The 12,578-nt window shown below is 45.1% G+C and overlaps 1 protein-coding gene across 1 annotated transcript in view; it reads left to right on the top strand.

The window, feature by feature from the left end:
• chrna4.S (cholinergic receptor, nicotinic alpha 4 S homeolog) overlaps positions 1-8,634 on the top strand; it is a 32,474-nt gene extending 23,840 nt beyond the window's left edge. Inside the window, exon 6 of the mRNA XM_018238261.2 lies at positions 7,845-8,634. Within this exon, the coding sequence (XP_018093750.1) occupies positions 7,845-7,970 (126 nt within the window). The 3' untranslated portion in view covers positions 7,971-8,634. The remainder of the gene's footprint in view (positions 1-7,844) is intronic.
• Positions 8,635-12,578: the final 3,944 nt, after the last annotated feature.

Below are 12,578 nucleotides of genomic sequence, written 5' to 3'. Positions count from 1 at the left end.
GAAAGGAACACCCGGGGGTTTCCTGTAAACCAGATTTCTTAGCCCTTCCAGTGAACCCACCAACTGTGCCTCAAGTAATGTCACTGGATCCTCCGGATCAGTACCAAGCCAGCGCTTAACTGATGTCAAGTGGGCAGCCAGGAAATATCCTAGCATGTCCGGCGCTGCCAAACCCCCTTCCATAAGTGGAGAGGTCAATACTTTATATTGCACCCTGGGAGCCCCTGGCGACCAATAAAGTCTAGTTAGTTGGCTTTGGAGATCCCTAAAGAACCCGGACGGCATCCATATGGGGGACTGACGGAAGAGGCAAACATGTGGGTTAATGTCATCTCATCTCTGGAGGCAGGACAGAAGAGAAATTCTCTTGACCCCCACACCCCAGTATATAAGGTCTGGCTCCACCTCCCCTTGTCAGTCCGTTTGTAAAGCTTATTGAGGTGGAGTATCTCAGTGAACGGAGCAAGTAAGGTCAAGAGACAAGTTAGTAACATATAAGGAATCTAGTCTCCACTGACCCATACTAAAATCAGCCTGGGTGGGACTTTTCGGGCCTACATGAACAGTTTTTACTGTGCTACTGCAGCCTGTAACACCTTGCGGCCAAACACAGCTGAAGTTGAAGAAAAACATGTAGTTTATAAAACTTTATAAAGGTGTTTGGAGAAGCCCAAGTGGTTGCCCTGCATATTTGTTCAGGTGTAGCCAAGTTCTGCAAAGCCCATGAAGTACTTGCTCTAGTAGAGTGAGCCTTGACTTGAAAAGGCTTTGGTCTCTACTAACCATCTATCAATGGGTTGTTTGGAAACTCATTGGCCTTGTGGAGTTGTGGAGTATGATATCAGCAAAGAGTCTGATTTCTGTAGAACTGCAGTTCGTTTTAGAAATGCTTGAACTGCTCTCATCACATCTAGTTTGTGTAATTGTTTCTCTTTATCATTAGCTGGGTTTGGGGACAGGGATGACTAACTCCTGATTGATATGAAAACCAAAGACTACCTTTGGAAGGAAACCTGGTACCCTTCTGATGACAACTTTATCCTGATGCATAACCAGCCATGGTTCTTTGTAACAGAGCGCTGACATTTTTGATGCCCTCTTAGCTGACGTGATTGCTATAAGGAATGCCAACTTTAGGGACAATCACTTAAGCTCACATGAGTTTATTGGCTCGAAAGGAGGTTTCTGTAGTGTGGCGAGTACCATTGGTAAATCCCAAGGAGGAGTAGGGTCCTTAAAGGGTGGTCTGGCATGTAGAACTCCCTGTAAAAAGCGTTGTATGGTGGAGTCTTCTGTCCACATTTGAAAGTGCTGATAAATCCAAGATTTGAGACTTTAGAGTGTTAAGTGCAAGTCCTCTAGTAAAGCCATCTGTAAGGAAATCTATGATTACCTTTGTTGTACTAAATGTTGAACACCAGGTAAGAAATGTATACCATACTTTGTGGTATGCTTTTGTGGTGGATGGCTTTCGGGCTTGGAGAAGTATCTTTATGGTATAAACCTTCTTTGTGACAATAGTTGGGTTTCAAGATCCAGACTGTCAAACTGAGCATGGCACAGTTGTGGTGTCTGGCTGGACCCTGAATGAGGAGGTCTGGTCATAGAGGTAATCGCCACGGTTTGGACACTATGTTGACTAAGTCCGTGTACCATAGTCTGTTCAGCCAGTCGGGCGCAATGAAGATGGTTGTGACTTGTTCCTGTTGTATCTTGGTAATTATTCTGGGAAGGATTGCCAGTGGTGGGAACGCATACACCTTGTTGAAGGTCCATGGAATTACCAGTGCATCTGGTCCTGGAGCAATAGCAGGGAAGTTTGAAATTGTGTCTGGACACTAAGATATCTACTGTATGTCTGGTAGGCCCCAATTTTGTACTAGTTTTGCGAATACCTCATCATGCAGTGCCCATTCCCTTGGTCTATTGTCCGTCTGCTGAGGAAGTCCGCTTCCCAGTTCAAAACTACTGGAATGAATACTGCGGATATGACTGGGACTGTGTTTTCTGCCCATGTCATCCAGGGCCATTTTAAGGCCTTGGTGGGCCCTGGGCAAAGAGTCAACTAGTGGGTCCCCCACACCAGAAAATTTTTAAAACCGTCCCACCTCCCAGAGTTTCCTCCCTCCATCTTCCTCCCTGTGTGCGTCCCCTCCCTCCATCTTCCTCCCACCCTGTGCCCCCTCCTTCCATCTTAATCCCTGTGTGTGTCCTCTCCTTCCGTCTTCCTCCCTCCCTGCGTCGCCTCCCTCCCTGTGTGAATCCCCTCCTTCCGTCTCCCTCTTTGTGATGGAATGAAGTAGCTGTTGCGTTGGTTTAATAACCAGATGTGTTGTTGCATGAATTGTATACAGATCTCTGTGTCTGCTTTCGCCTGCGTTATTGACTGAGCTCTCAGGAGTAAATCATACAGGTATGGTAGGATGTGAATTCCTGTGCGTCGTTGGTGTGCCATAACTGCTGCTAAGACCTTTGTAAATACCCGTGGAGCAATGCAGAGGCCAAAGGGTAGGGTTGTGAATTGAAAGTGCTGGTCTCTGATGGCAAATCTCAGGAATGGTTGTGACTTTGGGTGAATCGGTATGTGCAGGTAAGCATCCAGCAGGTCGATTGATGTCATGAAATTGTCGGCTTCCATCTTGAACTTGTGGTTGGAAACTAATGCGTTTTTAGGTTGACTGGCCTGAAGGAGTGTTCCTATTTTCTCACCAGAAAGAGGGTGGAGTAGAAGCCGTGAAACTTTTGAAGTTCTGGAACTGGGGCAATAACTCCTGCTTGTAGCAGAGAGGCAATTGCGAGATCTAATGCCTTGCTTCTTAGCGGGGAGGGAATAGACTGATCAAATCGTTTTGGAGGGGGCTGAGAAGGGAATTTTGTATCCGAATTGGATGATTTGTAGTATCCATTTGTCTGTGACATGTGTCTCTCAGTAGGAGAGGAATTGTATTAAGCTGGCCATATACCATAGGACCCACTCGTTTGGCGACATTGCCAAGCGAGCAGATCTTTCCCCGATATGCCCAATAACATAGGGCTATATTCCAAACGTTCAGCCCTAGGGCGGAACGATTGGATTACAACGAGGAGCAATGGGCTCCAACAGGTCGATCGCTGGACAAATTAAACCTTCCTGATCTATATCATGGCCAGATATCGGTCGGGAAGACCCGTCGGAAGCCCCCATACATGGGCAGATAAGATACTGAATTGGTCTAAAGGACCGATATTGACATCTTAATCTGCCCATGTATGGACACCTTTAAGTGACCTCCTACCCAGGACTCTTGTTGAGGTGAGTCATGAGGATATGGATTTTGGGGCAGTCAGTTTCCTGGATTGCCTCGCTGGTTGCTGTCATTGTGTTCTATATCTCCGTGATCCCTGGTCAGCGTTGGAATTGCGAAAGGAAGAGCATTGAGAGATCGAAAGTAGACCATGGTTTCTTGTTTGAAAAACTATTTGGTTGGTCTAGTTGTCCTTTCTTCCCCATTGGAAGGAATGTACTCTTACCCCCTGTTGCCTCTGTAATTATTTGTTTCAAATCTGGCATAGCCATAAAGCCCTTCTGGCACCCACTGTACGAGTTGTGGATCTTGCCGATAGTCGGGCTATATCGAATGCAGAATCTGCTAAGAAAACGAGTGTAGTATGAAGTTTATCCACCTCTGCAGCTAATTGTTGTGCTGATTCAAGTGGTTCAGTTCCTGGGCCCAATGTTTTGCTGCATGTGCCAGTCCCGCAGCTGCAGTTGCTGGGTGTAGGATTGCTGCTGATTGTGCATAAGCTCTTTGAAGAGCTGACCCCACTTTTTTGCCCTTGGGGTCTTTAAAAGCTGCTTCCTCTGTTGGGAGAGCAGTTTGATTTGACAGGTGTGCAACTGCAGAATCAACTTTAGGGGGTTTATCCCATATCTTACCCTGCAATAGGGTAGGTGTTGTAAAATCGCTTGGTCAGGGGCGATCTGCCAATGAGGCGAGCTGAGGCGCTCACCTCAGGCGGCAGCGCAAGCTAGGTTTCCAGGGGCAGCAAAAAGCCACTCCTGGTGCATTTAAGAGCCGAATTTCCGGTTTTTAAACCGGAAATTCTGCTTTACTAGGGTGAGAGAGCGCAATTGTGCTCTCCACACTAGCGTTGCTGCCTCCCCCCCAGAAATGTAATCGGGCTGGGGGGTGGCATTACTGGAGCCGCCTCAGGCAGTAATGTGAACAGAAACGGCGCTGCGCTTGATCAATGCTGATTGGCGATCTGGATGACCATTCAGTGTCTATAGTTTGAGTGATTGCTTATACTGGGAAAGAACCTGTTTATTTTTCTGTTGCACTCCTAGTACTTTATCTGCTTTAGAAACTGCTACTGACTCATCTTAAATTTATAGAGGCCCCATCATTGCCTTTAAGAGTTTGGATGAGACCTCCGGTCTGGCTTTTTTTCTGGCATTTGTTTGCCATAGGGGAGCTGGTAGCACCCTGCTGTTGCCCCTCGTCATTGTAGGTATTGAACAGAGATTTATTCTCTGGAGTAGCAGTGATCTGAAGTGACAAGATCGGTGCCTCTGATGGATTACAGTCAGAACAATAATTTTGTTCGGATTTCCTTAGTGTGTGTCTGCATTTCCTGCATTTCAACACTTTTTTTCTGCCCTTTTAGTCGGTTTCTTAGTGGATTTGGCAGAATCTGATCTTTTCATGGTTCTGTTAATACAGAGCTCTAGTAATGGGCTAATTTAATCGGCAGGTGCGAATTCGCAGCAAATTTCCGAGTCTCGCCGCCTGCGAATAAATTTTCAAAATTGCGTAACAGCAAAAACTTTGCGAAATGCGAATTTCAACGCCAGCTTCAAAAATATTTGACCCCGGAGATAATTCCGACGCCGGTGACAATTTCCGATGCCGGCGACAATTAATAGGAGCCCATTGACTTTAATGCACGTCAGAATTGTCGCCGGCATCAAAATAATTTTGACGCTGGCATCAAAATTCGTGTTTCGCAAATTTTTTTGCCGTTTCGCAAATTTCGTGGAAAATTCTCAAATTTTTCGGCGAAGTGAAACGGGAGAAATTCGCCCATCACTGCAGAGCTCTTATTGCACAGTGGAGCTGTAGACAGGGTCGGATTCACATACCAGATACCCCCAGGCCTGATGATGTTTGTCGCCCCCATCCCCTCCCTTTTATTTGCGCATATTTCCATTGTCTGGACTGGAGCAATGGGGAATAGGTGCAAGAGAGATTTAAAAAACTATTTTATCTCCTGCGCATCCATAGTGTTACTGAACCAATATGAGTATGGTTGCGCAGCATGCCTCCCCCTAAAATACTGCCACCCAAGGCCTGGCCTTTCCACAACTCCAGGCCCAGCTGTAGAGCCGTGTGATGTGTCTCATGTGCTTTGCTGCAGAGTGTAAAATACTCTGTGCACCTCTGCTGAACTTCTCCAGTGTGTGTGAAGCAGCGTTGAGATGTCCGCGCGTTTTATGATGTCATGACGTCAGATGCGTGACAAGCGTAGTGACATCGCTCCGTTTTGAGGCTTGAGTCAAAAAAATGTCGTGCACTTCAAATTTTCATTGCACGCATGACGTGAATGGTGCGAAAAGCTCCCGCGAAAAAAGGCGCCAAAACCAGGTACCACACTGGTCGCCCTAAAAGGTAGGGGAGGGACTGTAACAAACTGTAGTTCTTTTTACCCTCACCTTATCAAGTTAAACTGAAATTGTTGGCCGTAAGGAGTAATAAATAGGTAACTCAGCATACCTTTTAACTCCAATACAAGTGCTACTGAATGGTATTGGCCTACCAACAGCATGGTGTGCACTGAGTCCACTTGCTGTGATCTAAGCAAGAAGGGAATTACTGGCCTTTAAATCTGGATGCCTTGTGTTCCTTTGTGCAGCATCTAAGGCTGATGTGCTTCAGGTGATTCCGCTTGCTGCACAACGCTAGCAAGGAGGGAAAGTCCCCATACGTTGAGAGACAGCTCTGCATGTCCCCATCCTTGAAGGTAAAAATCGAAAACTAAGACGAAGAAAATAAGTATAAGAGGAAAACTTTTCTGTCCTTCACCTCCGAGACAGGACAAAGAACTGGCAAGGGAAGGTGGTGCCAGATCTTATATACTAGGGGAGGGGACAAGAGACTAAAGGTGGCCATACACGGGCATACTTTTATCATTCTGCGGTGAACGGTCGCATTGTTAAACCATACCTCCCAACATTTTGGAAGTAAAAAGAGAGACAACATTTTTTTCCGCACGTAGCGCTGCAACATTTTTTGGACACGTCCATTTTTGTGGCCACACCCTCTAATTACCATGTTCATTTTACAAAATTTGGCAGGTTAGGAAAGTTCTATATGATCAGGGGCCAGTGAAGGGCCAGCGAGTTCTTTCCCCAATGTCTCCGTATTGGAAATATATAAAATTACATGAGTTGCCTCGAGCAGTCAGTAGGAAATGAATCCTGACTATTTGTATGTTACTGCTGATGCTGCAATCGGAAACGTATATAGGGAAATAGTTATTGGATTTTTACTAAATACTCTGCTCAGATGTATTGCTTAGTATCTAATTAGTATCCTTAATGCCCAATACTGAGCATGAATATTCTATATCATATGGCAGTCAGGTTATGGCATTCCCTACCAGAAATTTGTGATTCATTGCTGGGGAGGAAAGGAGATTTCATCAGCAGCATTGGAAGGGGATCATTACTGTAAAGCCAGTCAGGTTATGGAATTCCCTACCAAGAGAGGGGTAATGAGTTATTTATTGATGAGGAGTAAAGGAGATTTTACCATCAGCATAGGAAGAGAGAATACATATGACCCTCTGCTATAGGGCTTTCTATATATTGGTCTCTAGGGGGTGTTGATAAGGGCCCGGTTATTAATAGGGTCTCAGCTTAGAGAGGTGGGCTTGCTGTTCTTTTGTGGCTCACTAGCCTGGGTGAGTCAGTGCCGGCCATTATGAGACAGGCACAAGCTGGGCTTCCTGATAAGGCTGAAAGAAGCCTGTTGTGTCGGTGCACACACAGTGTTATAAAGTGGGCACCCAGCCTGCAATCATTTTGTCTCTTTCCATGTGAAGTGGCTCTTATCTATCTTGTGCGTGTCAGTCCTCCTCCTTCTCTCTAAAGTTTCACAACCGTCTGCCTTGCTCTTCAGATACCCTTCTGCCCTTCTTACTATTCTGAGCGTGACTGTCCCCGGCACATCAGCCTCCCGCACAAATATCCGGTGCACCTACAGATTAAAGGAGAACTGTCACCAGCAATAAGTCAGGCTCAATTCATCTGAACAGACACCTTTACTCTTCTGTGCCATTTTTATCTCCCTGTGCAGCTGCTCTAACCTGTAAGCTATAGAAATCCATTGCGAGTGAGAAGACAAGGCCACTTATCTGCTTACTATACACACGTGTGATTATTCCTGTCTCTAAAGGAGATGCTCCCCCCTAGGAAAAAATGCAGCTAAATTATATCAGGCTCCTGTGAAAGTCATTCACGGCTGTGGGATGAAATTGCCACTTCAAAAGCGAGTCTCATCAAATTCTCCTTCTACCCCAGTGGCGCATTTAGAAATGCATCTGTTTTGTCCATTGATAGGCAACCTAGTGAGATCGGCAGCTTCTATTTATAAGAACTAGAGGTGTCTTTTAAGAGAGAATGCTTCCCACTAGGCAAGCCATATGGCAGCTTCTAGCTACATGCATAAAGACAAATATGTATCAACGCCATGTTCTGTACCCACAATGAGTGTGTAAAGGAAACAGTATGGCAGCTCCCATCCATAGGTGTAAACACACAGAAGAAATGTTCCATTTGCTGATATTTCCCCTCTCATCCTCAGGTGAAGCAGGACTGGAAATACGTCGCCATGGTGATCGATCGCATCTTCCTGTGGATGTTCATTATTGTCTGTTTGCTGGGAACGGTTGGACTCTTTCTGCCACCGTGGTTAGCTGGAATGATATGAACCGGACCCCCCTACAAACACGGGCATGTTTCAGAGAGAGACTGAGAGAGGGAGGTGGATCTGGAAGGAGGAGAATGACTTACATTGTGGGGGGGGGGTTAAAGATGGGGCTGTCCATAATTGATATAAAAATCAGTTTATATGTTGGCCCTCATCTATTGTTAAACTACAGGCAGGTGCCTAGCTAATGGAGGAGGGATGTAGGTTGGGCAACATTCATACTGTGCTGAGATAATCCATTGCTGTCACAATTTTTGTCCTACTCTCTCCATTCTGCACTATTGTTGTCACATTTCCCTACTGTCTCATATTGTTCAATCTCCATCCAGCCCTTCTGTGTCCATCTTGTTAATTTGTCTCTATTTCCCCTACTTTCTCCATCTTATCTTTGTCTCCATCTTCCCCAAGTGTCTTCATCTAGCCCTACTGTCTCCATTCAGCCCTACTTTGTCCATCTTGTCCTTTTGTCTCCTTCTTGCCCTTTTGTCTCCATCTAATCCCACTTTCTCCATCTTCCCCAACTATCTTCATCCAGCAATTCTGTGTCCATCTTGTTCTATTGTCTCCTTCTTGCTCTACTGTCTCCATCTTCCCCAACTGTCTTCATCTTGCCCTACAGTCTCCATGCAGCCATTTAGTCTTGTTGTCTCCATCTTCCCCAATTGTCTCCATCTTGTTCTTTTGTCTCTTTTTCCCCTACTTTCTCCATCTTATCATTCTGTCTCCATCTTCCCCAACTGTCGTCATCTTGTCCTACTGTCTCTATTTAGCCCTTTTGTGTCCATCTTGTCCTATTGTCTCCTTCTTGCCCTATTGACTCCATATAATCCTTCTGTCTCCATCTTCCCCAACTGTCTCCATAAAGCCTTTCTGTGTCAATCGTGTCTTATTGTCTCCATCCAGCCCTTCTATGTCTATCTTGTCCTTTTGTATCCTTCTTGCCCTACTGTCTCCATCTTGTTCAGTTGTCTCTATTTTACCCTATTTACCCTTATCTATTTAAAAGGTGTGGCTGAAGATGAATTGCATGTTGTAATGACATTAGAATTATCATGGCCTACAATAGCTGAGTGCGTGACCGTGTGCGTGAGAGTGTGTAACACTTTGGTATAAATATAAATATTTAAGTTCCTATTGAACTCGCATGACTGGCTCCCAGCATTTTCAGTGCTCTAGAGGGCAGCCTGAAGGCACACAGACATTTCTCTACCTTTCCAAGCAGAAAATCATAATATCTGCCCCTCACTGCTAACTGCAAGTTTTGTAGGGTTCCCTGCTGGTAAATTAATAAATATGATTTGGGGGTCACTTTGTCGCCTTGTTTTACTTTAACAGCTCCCTGTGTATCATACCTGTGTATAGGGAAGCCACAGAGAACTACTTGTATCCTTGCTGGAGATCAGCTGGGAGATGAGAGACTGTGAGACAAGGAACTGTGCCAGTGAGACAGAGGACTGTCCCAATGAGAGAAGGGGCTGTGGGCACAGCTGTAAGACACCAGGGGGAAATCTGGTTCATTTTATGTGTGACTCTGGGGGTAGCTGGCAGGGGGGCATCATGACTTTCCATAAAACTCATGTGCCAAGCGTGTGCAGGCTCATCCCTGAGACATGGCTCTCTCTCTGTTTGGCTGTTGATATCCCATGCGGCACAAGAGAGAAGATCCCAATACATGGTTCTGTTAAAAGTCTCTGGGACTCTTATTTAAACACCTTTCCGTTGGGACGCATCCTCATTTCACACCTCTCAGGTTTCAAAAATAGAAAGTCACATAGGAAGGCGCATTGTGACGTCCATACAAGAGGGAGAGAGATGGAGCTCAAGCAGAGGGAATGAAAAAGTGATAGGCTAGGAAATATGAAGCTGAATTCAGTGACTGCACCATCAGCCTTGAAAGAGTGATCACCTCCCTGTGTGACTCTGGGGTCAGAACTCAGAATTTAATCCGGTCACCCACAGCAACAGCCCAGAGCAGGTATGGTGATAAGAAGCATGGCCTGGGCACAGCAGGGCCATGGTTGGGGTCAGGGAGTGGGACAGGGAGTCTGTGACTCAAGCAGAGGGTTGGACTAGAATACTCTGATGGAAGCTTACAGGAGGAGACCAGGGACAGTGCCAGGGATATGAATTTTGGGAAGGCTCTAACAATAGAAACGTAAATGTTTCGGAATGTTTTGGAATAATCACACACAGCCATGTTAGGCTGCACATTTGCTGGGGATCAGCCATTCCCTTGGACCATAATTTAAAAGCAAAAGCACACAAAGTATTGCAGTTGGTCATTATTAATGTCCATTCATAACGTTTGCTGTATGTAGGTAGCAGATACAATGACTGGGATGAGCAAGCAATGACATTGCAGGAGGGAAACAGTGCCTCAGAAATATACCCAAACCCAAAAGCTAAATTCCTGTGATACTTATTTGAGAGGTAAAGTGAGCTGCTGCTTAGTAAATCCTACGCTATGGTAAAAATGCCCACTTTCTTCACAATTGTATCATACCTACCTCCTGTTTCCAGATTCCAGGCAGCCCAGGTGGTCCTTGTTGCCCAAAGCTTCCAGGGGCTCCTGAGGGACCTTGCATACCAAGGGAGCCAATAGGGCCAGGTTCCCCAAATACCTCTGTCCCTGGGGGACCTGAAAGAGATGAGAAATTCTGGGGGAGGGGGCTAAAAAGGGTTCATTTTCACATGGAGAACACAAACATTCACTGTTAACAGTGACACAATAAAAGAAAATTTCAAATGTTGGAAAGTTATCGAACAGAAGCACAGGAACTTTCCAGACTAATATATGGGGAGATTCGGGGAGATTTAATCGCAATGCAGGAGGGCCTGGTTTCCTCGCGAGGGAACTTCGGAAAACGAAGCGCACCGAGTGCCATCCTACTGGCGATTTTTCATTATAGCCGGCGGGAGGGTAGGGGAATGCAGTTTGGGGAGATTGTCGCCCCGGAGAAGAGGGGATTTGTCGCCGGGGAGTCTAATCTCCCCGAATTTGCCCATGTGCCCTTACCCTTTTTCTGAAGAGAATATGACAATGAAAATCAGCGGCTAGGTTTTAAGTAACAAAATTATGTGATTTGGGTGGGAGAGTAGAGAAGTCTGCTAATTAGCAGTAAGGTGTAAGAAGTGAAACGAACATTCGGATTCACCCGATATCGCCCGGCCTTTATTTGGCATATCGTGTTAATATCCGATCGTTTGGTAAATGAGCAAATCTAATAGTGTATGGCCACCTTAAGTCTACAATTAGGGATGTAGCGAACGTCGGAAAAAAAGTTCGCAAACATATTCGCGAACTTGCGCAAAAATGCGAGCGGTTCGCGAACGGTTCGCGAACCCCATAGACTTCAATGGGAAGGCGAACTTTAACATCTAAAAAAAAAATTTCTGGCCAGAAAAATGATTTTAAAGTTGTTTAAAGGGTGCAACGACCTGGACAGTGGCATGCCAGAGGGGGATCAAGGGCAAAAATGTATCTGAAAAATCTGCCTGTGTGTGCTTGGAAGAGATAGTGTAGGGGGAGAGCTGTTAGTGATTTCAGGGACAGATGATAGTAAGTTTGCTGGCTAGTAATCTGCTTGATACTGCTCTGTATTGGAGGGACAGAAGTCTGCAGGGATTTGAGGGACATTTTAGCTTAGGTAGCTTTGCTGGCTAGTAATCTACTGTTCTCTTTAAACAACTGCCATACGTTGACCTTGTAGGCATTGTTTGCTCAGTTTTTTTGGACGCAGCCACTGAAGCACAGTTGCCAGAAAAAATATGCCATATAAATGCTGAAAATAGTAATTTTTTCGCCATACGTTGACCTTGTAGACATTGTTTGCCCAGTTTTTTTGGTTGCAGCCACTGAAGCACAGTTGCCAGAAAAAATATGCCATATAAATGCTGAAAATAGTCATTTTTTGCCATATACGTTGAGTCAACGTATGGCAAAAAATGACTATTTTCAGCATTTATATGGCATATTTTTTCTGGCCTCTGTGCTTCAGTGGCTGCGGCCAAAAAAACTGGGCAAATAATGCCTAAAAGGTCAACTTATACACTACTACAGCGATGGATACGGATTACGTAAAATATATTATGGCTGCTTGAAAAAAGTCACTCCGGTGTTTTTTCTGGAGACGGTAATATTATGGATATTTAGACAGAATGTGAACAAGGTCACACAGCTAGATGGCAGTTGGTTGAATAACACACTGGGCAAAAAATGCCTACAGGGCAAATAATGCCTAAAAGGTCAACTTATACACTACTACAGCGGTAGTAAAATAAAAAAAAGTAAAATAAAAAAAAATGAATATTAAAAAAAAAAAATTAAAGTTGGTGCTGCTGAACTACTAGGAGCAGCAGATTAGCACACCAGTCCCACTCCCCAACACTGCTAGACTAATAGCACTGGGCTCTTATAGTAGTAGTAGTAGTAGTAGTAAAACAACAAAAAAATAAATAAAAGCAGTCCTTACAAGGACTACTGTTATTGCAGCAGTCAGCAGATGAGATCAGAAGCAGGACAGCTGCCCACTGCAGCTACATACAGAGCACTGCAGTAGAAGGTAGATTACTAGCCAGCAAAGCTACCTAAGCTTAAATGTCCCTCAA

This window comes from Xenopus laevis, chromosome 9_10S (genome assembly GCF_017654675.1).
Source record: "Xenopus laevis strain J_2021 chromosome 9_10S, Xenopus_laevis_v10.1, whole genome shotgun sequence".
Taxonomy (NCBI): Eukaryota; Metazoa; Chordata; class Amphibia; order Anura; family Pipidae; genus Xenopus; species Xenopus laevis.
This window is presented reverse-complemented; position numbering and strand designations above follow the sequence as displayed.